Here is a 16,961-nt window from a genome sequence, read left to right on the forward strand (position 1 = left end):
GAAGCCGGGCGATGGGCGAGGAAGAAGAAGCCTTTTCCGTTCAAATTCCCGGCGGCAGTTCGCTCTCACCGCCTGCTGCATGCATGGCTGGTTCGCATCGAGGGAAGCAGACAGGAGACATTACGGAGCTCACTCTACCGTGAAGACTCGCTTTCGGCAGACGGTGGAGTTGGAGACGACGCCTGTGTCAACTAAGCTTTTCTTGGTTTGATGTGGAATAAATCTCCCCCTAAAATCACGTGTAGCTCTGAAGTCTGGGCCAGGAGATGACTTGTCGAACGACCCCCTCCTACACTGTGGTCCCTGAAATGGAACTTTGTCGGAATCGATTGCACCCAAGTCACACCTCCCTGAGTCGGGATCAGTCGACGCGAAATTGCGTGTTTCTGCCCTGTGACGGGGCCGAAGTCAGCATCATGTGATGACAGTCGGAATACGAATCGAAGTCGAGTACGTTGGAGAAAAGCAGGCGCAATTCCACAACCAGGCACACAAGTTGGTTTGCAAAAAAGATGAGAAGGAAATAATACTTTGAGTTTGTGCCGGTCACTGAAACTGTGCAAAAACGATGCATTCAAAATTGAGAGTTGAAGGTGTTCCTAGGCCTGCTTTTGCAACTGTTTAGCGAACCGAATTTTCATCCATGGCAGTCGCCCGAAAGCTTAAGGAAAAAGTTCGCAATCACATGTTTGTCTGCGTAATTGTGTGCAAGCTGTTGGCCACGCGTGCAGCGCCAAAGCACGTCGCAGATCATAGTTTCGCGCGTGCTGCGCCAAAGTACGCCGACAGGTCGCACTTCCGCGCGTGCTGCGCCAAAGAACGCCGACGGCTCGCACTTTCGCGCGTGCAGCACCGAGCGTTACGCCGACGGACGGCGGCAACAGTGGCACCGGTGCGACGGCTCGACGCACAGACTGTGCTGCCGATGGCGAATCGTTCGGTGTCACGTGGGACGTGCCGCAGAATCGTTCGGTGTCACGCGACACGTGGCACGTGCCGCCGACCGGACCTCGGCAAAATTCATGCAATCGATGGCACGGGTCACATGGAGGGCACCACTGGCCGCTGGCCGGCTGGCAACGCGAGCCCCATCACAGGTGTGTAGTTTTGCCGGTAGCATCCGCTTGCGGTCCACGAAGTCGCTCAAGCGGGCGAATGCGAGGATTTTGACTCCCAGTTCTCAGAATCCTCAAAGTCCCTGAGTTCTCCGAGCATCGGAAGTCATGTCACAAAGTTTCGAAATCTGGAGGACATAGATCCCTGCACGAGCCATCCAACCACGCTACTCCTTACTCTCCTAGTTTCAAGATATGGGCGCGGCGCGCGCGGCTGTCGTTTTGTCATCATTCGGAGAATGCTGGCCTGATCGTGGGCATCGATTTTAACTCCACGCAAACGCCGATGGGTAGCTACAAAGCTCCAAATAACTCAATGGGCGCTGTCGGTGCTGGACAAGTTTTCAGGTCGATATATCGGGGACCTGCCGCTCGCCCGTCAACACGCCCGCCAATGCCATAACTGACGCCGACCCATCGCGCGATTGCTGCACCTGGCTGGACGGTCGCGTTTCCACCCGCTGCTCCGTGGCGTCGGCGAGTGTGACGTCACGGACCGTGACCGGCCGCAGGGGTCCGTCCATGTCCTGGGTCGATGTCAACAGGTGGGCGATGGGGAAATGCAGAGGCATCGAGAGGGTAATGCTCGAAATATGTTTTCTCTCAGGGAGAGAGCAAGCAGCATTGATTTTATTGTTTTCAAAGCGAGCGTAGATACCGTAGACTGGATGAAAAGGAGTGCACATGACCCATCACCGCACGCGCTTGGTATCCAAACCAATATTCACGTAAAACTTTCACATCCAATCTAACAAATTAGCCTTGCAATCGATGTCATGTGATGAAAATGCCCAGCACTGACAAGCGGCCTGATTGGCCAGTCGTAAAAGCTTAGCACGCTATCCCTCGCTGGGAATAGCTAACGCATGAGCTGCCACATGAGAATCAATACACCAATGAACTGTGCCTGGCCGGTGACCACCTCTACAGCATCGCACATACAGCAATCACCCAGTTCACGCCAGATAAGGCTAAAACAAAGTACGCGTGCACATGACAAGTTTTGTTTTTGATCGGCCATAAACGCTGGAATATGAGAGAGCACCAGCATCGCCAAGGTTACGCCCCCATCGCGGACATCACGACAATGTTACGTTCACCATCACCGATGGCAGTCATCGATGGCGGTCACCGGTGGCGGTCACCGACGCTGGTCACCGATGGCAATCCAGGTCAGATCGCCCGCAGCGCGCCGACACGGCGGTCACCGATGGCGGTCATCGACGCTGGTCACCGACGGCAATCCAGGTCAGATCGGCCCCAGAGCGCCGACACCGGCTGGGCAGCCGCGCGGCCGCGTGATAGCTCGCGGGAACAGCGCTCGCGGGCGCGCGGAAGTGGGGCGCGCCGGACCCGGTCATTGCCGCTCGAGCCGCGGCCGGCGAGCCTGCAGCGGAGCGTGAAGCATGCCTACGGCACCGCTGGCCCTGTGTACACCGGTGCTGTTACGAACAGGAACACACTGTTGGCGCGGAACAAGCGGTCGCGCGCTCGGCGGACGTCCGCCGGCCTGCGCTGCTGGCTGGTATGGCCGGCAGGAATGGGCCGGGGCGTTGCGCTTTGCAAGCTACCTCCGCCTGACTCGCCTTATAAAAAATAACTGAAGTAAAATAAAATAAATAAATAAAAAAGGATAGAACTGTGCACACGGTTTATTGTTGAGGAGGATAGGAAGTTGGTTTTCATGTCATCTATTTCGATATCGTGTGACACAAGTTACGTAATTATTTTCTAGCCTCTCTCGGGCCACGATAAAACGATGCGTGGCACCAGCGTGGAATTTGACATGGTGGCAAAACATTCACTGCGCATATCTCGTAAAACGTGATTCTAGGCGTTCCAGATAACGGCCCATAATTTCATCTTTAAATGTTTCCTGTACTAGTTGTTGCGCCGTACATGATTCAGCACAACACGGCATGTTATTTGCCTCCGAATATGCTGTCCCTAATTCCGGAGCGTTAAACCCTGTCTACTGTTTGGGGCCATCAATCAGTCACGCTACACATGCGGGTCAACTGAACACAAAATGTTAACGGCGTAACCAGTGTGTGGGAGGGATTCGCCCTGCGTAACCAGAGCGTAACCAGACGAGGGAGGGGCTCGAAAATGGAAAAATGCGTTAGATTATTTATTGGCGGTCCCCTTTGTCACCAAACGTTACAGTTCACATAAACTGGAAGTCCACCGGCTACCCTAAATGGTTGAAATTGGACGTCGATGGACTCTTTAGACATAGGGTATCAAAAACTGACTATTTCGTGGCTTCTACCCAGTTGGTTGCTACGTGGCCTGGTGCACTTTCCCCCTCTTCCCCGCCTGGCGAGCATGCGCAATAAGTTGCTACCCCCCGGGGGCGGGGGGAGGGGGAGGGCGCCAGTTTGCGCACTAATGTCGCCAACGAACACAAGTGCACACACACGACGCATTGTCCAGAAGTCGGCTTCTTCCCCCATACCTCGGCCACCACCGCAGTTGGTCCCCGCCTCAACTGGCCCTCTCCGGCGCGCCGCCGCGGTCTCGCGCAACACCCTGTGGCGGTCTGACGGTCTGTGACGTCAGAGGTAGCCTGCCTCAGGAGCTGGCGTCCGGCGGAGGACCGGCGCCGCCTGCGCGCCCTCGGCCAGACCGAGGGCGCGCGGGCGCCACAGCCAGGCCCGGGACCGCCGGCGCCGCAGCCAGCGGTTAGCGTGTGGCTGGCTGCTGGCTGGCTGCTGGCTGCCCGCACCGGGAGCAGCTATCAGCGGGCTGAGCGGTGGCTGTCCAGGACAGCCCTGCACCTCATCCAGACTCGAACAACAAATGGTGTCTGAGGGATGTGTTTGTGTATGCTACCTGGGTAATGTTACGAAACGCCCACTTCTGCGCGAGTATAAAGAACGTATAGGTTTAGAAATGCACGCCGTCGAATAAGGGCGATGATACATGATCAATACATGGCAATGACAACGGGTGACGTGTGTGGCGCGCGGAAGTAAGGATGTTATCAATGGGAAAAACACACTCACTGAGACGCGAAGGCGAGGTGCGAGTGGTCGATGGGATTCTGTAAGCTGTCAACACACATATCAAGTCCAGTGCTTGCAGCACAAGTTAATGCCAGAAAAACGTCTGATTCCCGCATATACGACAGCTTTGTCACAAACCACGTGCGTGCCATTCTATGCTACGGTTCTGTGGGAGCTATCACACAGGCCTGTGCAATCAAGAAGGCAATCACATGCCTTTTGCCAACACAACCTGTGCAATCACATCATAAGCATTGGGGACGTGCAACAATACATGCGATCGTGTATGGTGTGTGCGATCATGAGGATATCACCTGTACTATGGGATGTTGGCCGGTTAGGAAAACGTGAGATCAGAAAGAAAATCCTTCAGCTCCTAGTCTTTTGGCATTACGAGTTGAAAGTTATTTTGTTGAGTTAACGGCCTTCAGTGTAACATCGTTGAATAACAACATCGTTGAATAGCTTTGTTTAACTCTTGTAACAGCCTGAAATGTACTGGTTAAACGATGTTACAATGTGAGATAAATATCATATTGACGGTGTTCAGCATAAAGCAGCGTCAATATACGCGTTATTTAGCATTTCAACGTCGTTTAACCACCAGCACTTGCTGGTATAGTGACGATCTTCCAAGCATGCCGAAGACCACGCGGGGGCGTGTCCTTGGCAAGTTTGAGGAGGGTGGTCGGTGTCAATGGGTGAGGCTATGTTCACTTCCCTGTGTGAAGGCGATGTTTCTCGTACTACGAGGAGAAAACATTCGCCGTATGGCTTGGAAACTGCGTGCGCGTACGAATATATATATATATATATATATATATATATATAATATATATATATATATATATATATATAATAGCGTAGCATATATTATATAATATAATAACGTAGCTCTCTCTCTGTCTCTCTGTCTCTCTGTCTCTCTGTCTCTCTGTCTCTCTGTTCTCTCTGTCTCTCTGTCTCTCTGTCTCTCTGTCTCTCTGTCTCTCTGTCTCTCTGTCTCTCTCTCTCCTCTTCTCTCTCTCTCTCTCTTCTCTCTCTCTCTCTCTCTCTCTCTCTCTCTTCTCTCTCTCTTCTCTCTCTCTCTCTTCTCTCTCTCTCTCTCTCTCTCTCTCTCCTCTCTCTCTCTCTCTCTCTCTCTCTTCTCTCTCTCTCTCTCTCTCTCTCTCTCTCTCTCTCTCTCTCTCTCTCTCTCTCTCTCTCTCTCTCCTCTCTCTCTCTCTCTCTCCCTTACGTTTGCGCAAATGCATCGAAATCAATACAGTCAGGAGCATCGCCAGCGTTGGTGCGCATTTCGCCGTGTTTTCGTGGCGTACATGGCACCGAGTGCTCACAACTGATAAAAGCTGTTCCCTTACAATACCCAGTACTTCGCTGCCGCGTTCAATAACCTGGAGGAGTGAGAAAGGACTGAAAAACGGAAGACCGCTGCAGTTGCAGTCGCGCAAAATCCTGAGATGAAAGGTCCCCCCCCCTGACCTCTCGTTTCCTCCCACTCGTTCAGCAAAGGCGATGACCAAGCATGAATTTAAATAGCTTTCGAGCTTTCGCGACCTCCCCGAGCCGTTCAGCACCGGACACGCGAGGGCCGAAGTCACGGCGGGCCGCATGACCACGCAAATGTTCGCAACCACGGCATGCAAATGAAATTAGGCGCAATCCATGCACCGTCACGTACTGCCAGACTGACCAGCCCAGGACAGCGGCGACGCAGTCCAGTGGTGCTTCCAATAACGAGCCGACAGCGGTCTGGGTCGATCGCTGAGCCCATTTCTGTTTTTGGTGCCGCATTATGGCCATAACGCGGGAGGTGTCACAGCCCAAACTCTGTTTAAGTACGGTAAAAGCGGTCCAAGCTGTGCCAAGGGTATGCTGGGGTCCATACCACACCGACCACTGCAGTGATGATGTTAATGCCCATAGCCATGTTCATGCCCGTGGACCAGTCCAGCAGCTCAACTCAAGTTCTCAGGAGCGTTCTGCAGCCGTGCCAGACCTAAGCGGACCTTTTCGAGATGGCTCGTTTTGCACGTTTGGCGGACCCGTAGCTTGCAGCAACTGAGGTAATCCTTCGTCCAAGGTCAAACAAGGAGCGGCAGTGACCAGTAGTCAATACTCACTGGAACTTTCCACGGAGCAAACGTGTTGAGCGGGCACGCAGACAACAAACAACCGAGTATCCTCACGGCATCCTGGTACCCGACACAAGACCAGGAAGACGAGTAGATCCAAACAAGGTTGCCCTTTGTTACCATTGCGTTCAAGGGAAAACAATACGTTATTGTTTCCGAGACACCAGCGTCAGCACCACTCAGGCGGCACTGAACAAGTGCAAACCTGAAAACCTTGCAGACACCTAAAAATAACCTGCGAATGCGGAACTTGACAACCAACTGAGTACAGCCCAACACATTCCCGTCCGGAAAGGTTAAACCGCTCCGCGCTCGAGCTGATGCCCTGAACAGGTAAGGACCACCGCCGCCTCTGCTCGCTATGGCAGGAGAACGGCTCTAGCGTGCACATGGCGCGCCAGGAGCCCACAATCTTCATGCCGCAATGACATGGGCTCGCCGTCTCGCGCAGCAGTTAACAGCCGCTGAGCGAAGTAAGTGGGCCAACGGGGTGGCCGCCTGGTGCACCGCCCCCATCCGGCCCGCTCTCGCACCCGCCCAAGGTCGGTGCAGAGCCGGCGGGGCCAGACCGTGGCCCGGCCGCAGCGAGGGGACCGTCGACCCGCGGACGTGTGCCGCAGCAGCAGCGGTGGCTAACCACCTAGGTGATTGAGATGAGGCCGGGCAGCTGGTCCTCGCCGTCTCAGATCAGCGGTTTGCATTTCCTTGCTGCCGCGCCTACAGCCGACGCTACAGCTTCAATAGGCGGGAGTGGTCGTCGTATCAGCAGTCATTCATTCCATCTCGGGCCCCCACCGACGGGTGGCTGAGCGGAACGGCTGAACCTGGCCCGAGGTTGTACCACGCTTCCGAATCACGCAAGGCCTTACGCCTCGGACGTCGAAGACGCCACTGACGTATTTCGAGGATGTCCGGTTAAGTTGACCTCGCAAGGATAACAATAATTTTTGTTCCGTGACAACGCTTCCGGTATCACGGCGGGACGGTCCAGGCGCCGGTCCGAATACAACTTCCAGCCGTTTGCTGGTCTTCCACGGAAGTACTAGCCAGATTTGTACATACAGCGCCCGGTTCACGACCAGCTCCGAAAATACCCATGCGTACGGACGAACCACCACACAACCGCCCACGGCCCGCGCCGCGAGGAGCTGACGAGCACCCGCCGGCCACTTACTGTCGGATGAGCAGCAGTGTCATCACCGGTCGGTCGCCCTCCACCGGCTCCATGGCGACCTCCCGCGTCCGGCGCGCGCCCACTACTGCCGGGCGGGCGGGCGGGCGGGCGCGCGCGCGCCCACCCGGCCGCGCGCTATCTAATCGCGCGCCAGCGCGCCGGCCCGCCACCGCCCGGGGGCACGGCGCAAGGCCACGCCGCGACCCGGCGCCGGCGGTGACCGACGACCGGTGACCCTGGCTGCTGCCCCTGCCCGCCGCCGGCCAACTGGTGACCCTGACTCCCGCCCCTGCCCGCCGCCGGATCGAGCGGTGACCTTGGGCCGGCGGGAGCTTCATTACGGTCGCTCTCACCGGCGACAAAAACTGGGCGGTCGGCCCAAGCGGCCATCTTAGAGACGCCCGCCCGCCCACCCGCCGCTCCAGGCGGCGGGGCGCTTGCGGCGCGCGCCGTCTCGCGCGTACCCTTCAACGGGCTGGGCCGCCTCAGCCCGCCCACCCACAGGCGATGAAAACATCCATATTTGTACCAAGATCCCATTTAATAGGTATCTCTACAGGTTGAATATTTTACAAAAACGAACACTATTGAGACAAATGTCTTATACATGTGAAAAAGAAGGGAGCCCAGGGCCACAACGCATGCGCGAAACAGAGTCGAGATGGTTTGGCGGCTCCTCTTCCGAGCGTGCTCAAACAAAACATCGCCACTTTCGACCGAGCGGGCGCGCTGATGAGTAAAACATTATGACATTCGAAGGTTCATATTGCAATGATCGTAAAAAGACGAATAGAAAATCACTTGTGTCCATGAATGGAAAACTATAACTCGATTTATCGACACGATAACGGCGGAACGATAAGAAAACTGACGAAAATCCATACAGATAATAACGCTGACACCACCGCTGAGCTAAGGGATAGGAAACAGTATGCTCTCGGTTCATGTCTGCGATCACTAAAACGCTGCGATGCGGCTCTACGAGGCCTGCGCGTCAGTTTTGTCACAGTCCGGCTCGTTCGTTTCACAGTCACTGACCGCCGCCGGAGCCGGGGCCGGGGTCGACTCCACACTAGCGCCACCTTTGTACGTCTCATCGGCGGCGCCTGCCGACGCGGCGGGGGACGCGGCGGCGGCGGCGGGAGCGGGGGCGGGGGCGGGGGGCGCCGGCTCCTCCGGCGCGGGCGGTGCGGGTGGTGCCGGCGGCGGTGGCGGCGGCGGCGGCGGTGGCGCCGGCTCTTCAGCCGCGCCGCCCGCCGGCTCCTCGTCGCCCGAGGCGGCGGCCGCCGCCGCCGGCGCTGGCGCTGGCCGGCCGCAGAGCAGCGCCGCCTGCGCCTCGGCCAGCCGGCGCTCCTTGGCGTCCAGGTCCTTGTCTTTGGCGCGCCGCTCGCGCTCCATCTCGCGCGCCAGCCGCTCGGCCGCCTCCAGCTGCTCGCGCGCGCGCAGGTCGAGCGAGCCATCCTGCTCCTTCATCAGCCGCTCGCGCTTGCGCTCCTTGAGCAGGTTGCGCTGCTCCTTGGTGAGGCCACCCTTGATGTCGACCTTGTCCTTCAGGAGCGAGCGAATCTTCTCGCGTTCGGCGCGCCGCTCGCCGCCGCCGGCCTCCTCTGACGTCACCGTCGACGACGGCGTCGGCTTGGTGCGCGTCGACGAGACGGTGGCTGTGCTGCCCGGCGCCGCGCCGCCCAGCCCGTTGAACAGGGACGACTGCGTCAGCAGCGGGTTGGCGAACGACGCGCCGGCCGGCCAGCCGGGCGGCGCCACCGGCGGGTACATCATGCTGCCCATACTCTGCGGCGGGAACAGCGAGCCGAACGAGAGGTTGGCGGCCGAGGCAGCGGCAGCGGCCGCCGCCGCCGCGCGCTTGTCCGCCTTCGAGTCGCCCTTGGGGCTTACGCGCGACGAGGGGTCGGCGCCGCTGCTCATCGGCGGCAGGCCGAGGCCCGGGTACATGCCAGGTAGACCCATGCCGAACATCATGGGGTTGTTCATGTCAATGCCGAGCATCTTGGGGTCGATGCCGTACAGTGGGTGTTTGGGGTCGAGCCCAAGCGCCTTGGGGTCGAGGCCAAGTGCCTTCAGGTCCAGCCCGGCCAGGAACGGGTTACTCTTCGGGTCCATGCCGAAGTTGGCCATGAGCGCGGCGCTTTTGGGGTCGAGGCCAGACATGCCGGCCAGGTAGGGGTTGTTCTTCGGATCGAGCGCCGCCAGCGCCTTCGAGTCAAGCCCCTGCAGCAGCTTGGGGTCCAGGCCGGCCAGCAGCGGGTTGCTCTTGGGGTCCATACCCTGCATCATCTTGGGGTCGTAGCCGGCCAGCAGCTTGGGGTCCATGCCCATGAGGAAGGGGTTGTTGCGTGGACTCATGGCGGCCAGCGCCTTCGAGTCCAGCCCCAGCTGCGCCAGCTGCTTGTAGTCCAGCCCCTGCAGCAGGCTGGGGTCAAGGCCGTACAGGCCGGCCGCCGCCGCCGCGAACGCCGCCGACGACGGCGACGTCAGTGTCGACGTCTGGCCGGGCGCGGTGGTGATGGAGGCGGATGAGGCGGCGGCCGACGAGCGGGGTGTCGAGCGGCCGGCGCTCGTCGCTACCGTCGCTGCCGACGCTGCCGCTGCCGCCGACGCTGCCGCTGCTGCCGCCGCTGCCGACGACGACGACGACCTGCTCGGCGTCGAACGCGCCGGCGACGACGTGGCCGCGCTCGAGGAGGCTGCTGCCGCGCTGCTGCTGCTGCTGCCACCGCCGCTGCCGCTCGACTTGGCCGTGGCGGACGGCGACGCCTTGGGCTCTGCCAGCATCTGCAGGAGCTTGGGGTCGATGCCGAGACTGGCCAGCACGGCCGGGTCCATCTGCGCCAGCGTCTTCGGGTCGAGGCCAGCCAGGGCGGCCGACGTGCGCGGGTCCATGCTGGCCAGCATGCCGAACATGCGCGGGTCGACGCCGCCCATCAGCTTCGGGTCCATCAGCATCTTGGGGTCGATGCCGAACATCTTGGGGTCCAGGCCCATCATCGAGTACATCTTGGGGTCCATGGTCAGACTGGACAGGGTCTTGGGGTCCAGCTGGCTCAGAACGCGGGGATCCAGGCCCGCCGCCGCGTACGGGTTCATCTTGGGGTCCAGTCCGGCCATCATCGCCAGCATCTTGGGGTCCAAACCCATGGCGGCCATCGACTTGGGATCAAGGCCCATGGCGGCCATTGCCTTGGGGTCAAGACCCATGGCAGACATGGCTTTCTGGTCAAGACCCATCGCAGCCATTGCTTTAGGGTCAAGCCCCATAGCAGCCATTGCCTTGGGATCCAGACCCATGGACGCCATGGCCTTCGGGTCTAATCCCATTGCAGCCATCGCTTTGGGGTCAAGACTCATAGCAGCCAGGGCTTTAGGGTCAAGACCCATTGCAGCCATTGCTTTTGGATCCAAGCCCATTGCAGCTATAGCCTTGGGATCCAGGCCCATCGCAGCCATCGTTTTAGGGTCCAGGCCCATGGCAGACATTGCTTTCGAATCCAGACCCGCCGACGCCATCGCTTTGGGATCAAGACCCATCGATGCCGCCATGGACTTGGCATCCATGCCCATGCTGGTCATCGTCTTCGGATCCAGACCCATGGACGCCATCGCCTTGGAGTCGAGACCCATCGCAGCCATCGCCTTCGAATCCATGCCCAGCGATGCCAGCGCTTTGGGATCTAGGCCCATGGCCGAGAGCGTCTTCGCGTCCAGACCCATCGCGGCCATCGCCTTCGGATCTAGGCCCATGGACGCCAGAGCTTTGGGATCCAGGCCCATGGACGCCAGTGCCTTGAGATCCAGGCCCATCGCTGCCATCGCCTTGGGATCCACGCCCATCGACGAGAGCAATTTGGGATCCATTCCCATCGAGGCCATCGTCTTCATGTCGAGCCCCATGGCGGCCAGCATCTTGCTGTCCATCATCGAAGCCAGCGCCTTTCGGATCGCTCATGGCCGCCAGCGCCTTCGGATCACTCATCGCCGCCAGCATCTTGGGGTCACTCATCGCTGCCAGCATCTTCGGGTCCATGCCCATGGACGCCATCGCCTTGGCGTCGAGCCCCATGGAAGCTAGCACCTTAGGGTCCATGTACATCATGCGCGGGTCCAGGCCGTACGCGGCCATCATCTTGGGGTCCATGCCGTACAGCAGGTTCTTGGGGTCCATGCCGAAGAGCGGGTTCTTGGGGTCCATCTTGCCGCCGAATCCGCCGAACAGCGAGCTGCTGGTGGCGGCGCTGGCCGACGGCCGCGAGCCGGACGTCGACGGAGGGCTCATCGGCGGCCGGCCGGGACCCTTGCGCCGCTCCGAGGTCGCTTTGGAGCGCGACGAGCCGGACTTTTGCGTGGCCCAGTGCGGATCCACGTCGTACATCGAGTTCTCCAGCAGCCACTGCGCCAGATTTTTCAGCTGCGGCGCCGCCGAGCCGGACAGCTGCGAAAGGACAGGACCTTGTCAGCTGGCTGAGGATGGCCGGCGGGCTGCCGCCGCCGGCAAGCAAGTCTCACACGACACGCGGCCTTTGCAGTTGGCGACGGCCATGGTTCACGGCTCGGCGCGGTCCGGCCGCGGCTAACATGTCGCCATCACATTCTCACGACAGGCGCTGCCACAAGCGGACACCAGCCACCCGCGGCTGATGCGTCTCGTGCAAGCCTTTCACAATTACAATTCCGCGACACACCTAAACATCGCAGCCGAAAGCAACCAAACGTCCCCAGCACACCACAGACGAACCCCTGATATTACTACATTACAAACAGTGGCCGGCCGGCCGAAACCTCCCACCCCCGTCCTTCTCCTCCGCGACACAGCCGGTGCCCGCCAGCACGTACCTTTTTGCCGGAGAAGCGGTGCACCACGGGCACGGGCGTCTCGGGGCTGAGCCGGGACCAGTCGACGGCCGGCGGCTCGCCGAACGACGCCGGCAGCTTGCCGGAGACGGCGCCGCGCCCGCCGGCCGGCGACGTCTTCTGCTGCGACTCCAGCCAGTTGTGCACCTGCCGCCGCCGGACGCGGTCAGACCCGGGGCGAGGCCGGCGGCGAGCGAGGTCCGCAATTACCGCTCGTCATTACTTCAACGTGGCAGGGTGCAAAATGGATAAGTGGGAACCATGCTGCGGGATGCCAATATTCTGAGAAATGCATCTTTATGATCTTATGCTGGTAATCGCAGGTAACTTGGGATTAACTGTACAATACTGAACTGAGGAAGCTTTAGGCCTCAATTTTTTAGCTCAAGCCATAAACATATACCAGCACCATATCACCCCTGAATAAGGCGTAACCAAACAAAGCACAACCACGCTGATGATGTTGATGGTGTACACCAAATGACGTAACAGAATCCACTCGTGGTCAATGATCATCCAATTTCGCCACTGCAACGTTGGTCGGGTGAAAGACAAGAGAACAGCGCCCCCCCCCCCCCCCCCCCCCCCCCCCCACCACACTGCGGCGGTAATTGGCGCCCACGACGCCACCGCGCGCAGCCCCGCGATCCGCGCGGGGAAGCCCCGCCGCATCCGCCAGCCCTCGCCGTCCACCCACCTTAGAGTCAGGCTTGTGCATGTCGTGCGCGGGCAGGGCCGCAGCGGCGGCGGCAGCAGCCGCGGCGGACGAGGAGGCGGCCGGCTCGGCGGCGCGCCGGCAGCTCCTGCTGAGTGTGATGTCGGGGAAGAGGTCGTCGCGCGGCCCGTGCGCCGGCGGTGGCAGCGGGCCGGCGGCGCGCGGCACCGGCGTGATGCTCACCGACGGCGTCATGTCGCGCTGCGACACCGTCACCGAGCTGGCCGACGGCGGCCCGCTCGTCTTGGCCGAGAGGCCCGAGATGATCGAGTCCAGCTTGCGACGCTTCTTCTCCTTGCCGGTGGCCTCCTCGCCCTGCGCGGCGCACGCCACCACCGGTCAGCCGGGCGCAACGTGTCAGCGAGCGTGTACCGCTCCCGTCGCGTGCAACAGCGGCGGCCCGTCTACCCGCGCGTGTGCCACATAAGCACCATAACGGCGCAACAGGCGGGGGAAATGGGCATCAGACGATGTCCCAAACTGGCGGGCGGTCCATAAACGTCGTGATAATGGAGGCACGGCGACATGCACGTGGTTGATACATCACCACGCCCTAGGGAGACAGCACTAACGTTCTCAATTGCGACAGCACTGCCAGGGGCGTGGCATTTGGAGACGTTTGGGGCAAGGGGGCCTTGAGGCATCTGGAGCCCACGAGATGCTGCTCTCGATCCTGGCAGGGAGCCACTGGGTCATCACCGGCAGCTGCTCCACGTGGCACGGCTCACCACCGTGTCCACCCCTACCACACTGGAGTCCGATTTAGAGCCCATCTGGGGACGATGAGCCCAGTCACAACCGCCCGACCCTCACCGATGCAGCTGACACGTGAGGGCAATGACCACGTGAATTATCCAACCGCGTGAGGATCCGCCCGCTGTTTGAAGTTCTAAGAACCAGAATGCGCCCTTTACGCATTGGGCGCCATCTGGAGCTTACAATGAGAACAATCTTACCGGCAGATTAATAGAGGTTAGGCCTGAACACCCTCTAGATGCAACAAACGCTCCTTGCAGGCCAGGTCGCGGCACTTCTGGGTTCGATCTCTGCCTCCGGGCCTGGTATTTCTGCCCTTCCGAGGCACGAACCCCAGCTGTATAAGCTCAGCGACGCCCACAAAGCGTGACGTGCAGCCCGTTACACGCGAGGAATTCCCACCCATAAATTCAGCGGGACCCCGCGGCCGTGCACCATTTTCGCCCTTAAACGCCTCCAACCAGTTGCCCCAGCCATCCCCGCCCAGCAGTGGCGGCCACGGTCCGCCACCGCCGGCATCTACCGACCGTGCGCTTCTTGAGCCGGTCCAGGGTGGAGTCGAGACGGGCGCCGCGGCTGCCGGACCGCACGTGCAGGTCCAGCACGCCGTCGTCCGTCTTCTCGCTGTGCGGCGTCGACGAGCGGCTCTTGTTGAGGCTGCGGCATGGCGAGGGGGCAGGGTCAGTGGAGACGCCCGGCAGGGCCCACGCTCGCCCGTCGGAGCGGTGCCGGCCGCAGACGATGGCATGCCCGACACACGACGGAGCTGCACCGCCCGCTGCACGCCACGCCCACCGACGGCTGACTACCGCGCACATCAGGGCCACAGCGGACGGCCCTGCCGCGGGGCATAGCCACATCACCAGCCACCACCGAGCCGGCACGCGACAGATCCCACTTCAGTGCCCGAACCCGACCCGCTCCCACAGCACACACCGCACCACACTCGACGCTGCCTGAGCACCCACCTGGCCGACAGGTCCAGCACGTCGTCGCCCTTGGGCGTCTGGGCGCGATGGGCGGCGTGGCCGGCGTGCGGCGGGCCGGGCGTGGCGGCGCGCGGACTCTGCTGAGCCGGCGCCTTGAAGCTCAGGTCCATGCCGCCGTGCGCCGGCGGGCCGCGCGGCCCGTGCTGGTGCGCCGGCGGCGGCTGCGCGCCGGCCTCGTCCGCTGCCGCCAGGTCCTCCACGTCGCCGCTGTCGGCGCGCTTGCCCGACAGCCGCGTGATGCTCTGCAGGTTATGGTTGAGCAGGGCGCGCAGTTTGGCGCGCTCGGCGTCCGCCTCAGACGGCCCGTGGCGCCTCTTGCGACCGCGCCGCTCGCCCTCCTCGGCCGACGGCGGCGGGGGCGGCAGCGGCGCCGCCGCCTCGGCCGCCGGCTCGCCCAGTGCCAGCGGGCCCGACGACGAGCCGGCGGCGGCCGCGTCGGCCGCAGCGGCAGCGGCGGCGGCGGCCGCCGCTGCGCCGCCGGCGGACGAGCCGCGCCGGCTGGTGGAGGGGCGCGACTCGTCGCGCGGCTGGCCGACACCGATCAGGCCCGGGTCGAGCGGGTCGGCCGGCAGCGCCGTGTAGTCGACGGTCGGCCAGGCGCCCGTGTCCACCGCCCGCACGATGTGCTGCAGCCGCATGTGCAGCGTGTGGTCCGACGGCCACTGGATGGGTGCCGCGTAGCTCTGGTGCAGCATCTGGATCATGGCCGCCTCCTGCAGCACCTCCGGGTCGTACAGGTGGCCGTACTTGCTGATCGATTCCTCCATCTGGTAGAGGCCCATCAGCGGCTGAGTGGCTGGGTTCGGCAATCGCGGGAGTACCGCCTCCTCCTTGGCGGCCGCGGCCGGCGCCGGCTCGTCCGAGCGCCGCCGCTCGCTGCCGCCCGCCTCCGACGGCGCCTTCTCCGCCTTGCCGGCGGCCGGCGCCGGCTCGGCCGGCGTCGCGTCCGCGTCCGCGGCCGCCGGCTCGGTGTCGCCGCTCACCGGCTCCTCGCTCCCCGCGACCGCGCCGGGCGCCTCGTCCTTGACGTCCTCGCCACCCTCTGCGTCGGTGGCAGCGTCGGTGGTCGCGTCCGCCGCCGCCGGCTCCTCGCCGTTCTCCACGTGTTCGCTGCCGGCGTCGTCGCCGTTGCACTTGGCCTCGGCCGGCGTGGCGTCTATCACAGATGGATCGGCGGCCTTCTCGGCCGGCGCCGGCGCGGGCTTCTCCTCCGGCAGCTCGTCGCCCGTCTCGCCGTTGGGCAGCTGCGCCGCCGCATCGCCGCCGCCGTTCTCGCCGCAGCCGTCGGAGGTCGGCGGCGGGCCCGTCTTGCCGTCGGCCTCGTCGGCCGGCGCTGCCACCTCTGTCGCCTCCGGCTTGTCGGCGTCGTCCTGGCACGGCTCGGCCGCCTTCTCCTTGCCCTCCGGCTTCTGGTCGGCGTCGCCGGCCGGCGGCGGGGCGGCGCGCTTTCGCGTGGCGCGCCAGTCGGCGTACTTCTGCTTGTCTTTCTTGTCTACCAGCTTCATGCCCTTCATGTGGCGCGTGATGACGTCGCGGAAAGACAGGTCGGGGTCGTGCAGGATGTAGAAGCCGCTGTTGCCGATGCCGTGCCTGCAACGATGGGCGCCCGCGTCAGTCGCGGCCCGGCGCTCCGCAGCGCGGCCGACACAGGTGGCCGGGTGGTCGCGCCGCCGCCCCCGCGCGCCACGTGTCACGGAGCGCCCGCCGCCACCGACGTGCCGTCACACCCACGCACGCAAACACACAAACACCTGGCGGTCTGGCGAGGGGGAAAAGGGTTGCGTCCGACTTACCGACCAACTCGATAACCAATTCTGCCGGTGGGTAAAGGGTCAACTCATTCGCCACTGCTCCGAACTGCACCGATGTTCGCCGGTTATCAGCACTGCTGCACACAATGTGATCACGCCGAGATCGGCTGGCGGGTGGGCCGCACGCCGACACGGCCCGCCGGGCTGTCACCTCCACCGGCAGAGGACGTCCGCCCTGCGCCGCGAGGAAGCGGGCCAGCGCGCGCTTGCCCAACTACGCGCACGTGCGGCCGGCACAGCCATTCAGGCCGATGATTAACACAGCGGGGCACAGACCCACGCCGTCGGAGGGGAGCCGGGAGATTTACGGGCTGACGCAGCCGACCAGATCCGCTTCAGATCGCGTGGCAGCGCGCCGGCGGCCGAGGCGGACGCCGGTGAGGGGTCCCCGT

The 16,961-nt window shown here is 62.0% G+C and overlaps 2 protein-coding genes across 2 annotated transcripts in view; both read right to left on the reverse strand.

Moving 5' to 3' along the window:
- The window catches only part of LOC119105843 (2,3-bisphosphoglycerate-dependent phosphoglycerate mutase), a 29,130-nt gene extending 21,614 nt beyond the window's left edge, over positions 1-7,516 (reverse strand). Inside the window, exon 1 of the mRNA XM_037229396.1 lies at positions 7,433-7,516. Within this exon, the coding sequence (XP_037085291.1) occupies positions 7,433-7,485 (53 nt within the window). The 5' untranslated portion in view covers positions 7,486-7,516. The remainder of the gene's footprint in view (positions 1-7,432) is intronic.
- Positions 7,517-8,410: 894 nt separating this feature from the next.
- Positions 8,411-16,961, reverse strand: part of kis (chromodomain helicase DNA binding protein kismet) — a 29,735-nt gene continuing 21,184 nt past the window's right edge. The window contains 9 exon segments of the mRNA XM_037229791.1: positions 8,411-8,419; positions 8,738-9,985; positions 10,109-11,348; positions 11,350-11,879; positions 12,281-12,445; positions 12,996-13,328; positions 14,297-14,426; positions 14,738-15,187; positions 15,245-16,348. Coding sequence (XP_037085686.1) covers positions 8,411-8,419; positions 8,738-9,985; positions 10,109-11,348; positions 11,350-11,879; positions 12,281-12,445; positions 12,996-13,328; positions 14,297-14,426; positions 14,738-15,187; positions 15,245-16,348 — 5,209 coding nt within the window.

This window comes from Pollicipes pollicipes, unplaced genomic scaffold, assembly GCF_011947565.3.
Source record: "Pollicipes pollicipes isolate AB1234 unplaced genomic scaffold, Ppol_2.1 Scaffold_6138;HRSCAF=7277_pilon_pilon_pilon, whole genome shotgun sequence".
NCBI lineage: Eukaryota > Metazoa > Arthropoda > Thecostraca > Pollicipedomorpha > Pollicipedidae > Pollicipes > Pollicipes pollicipes.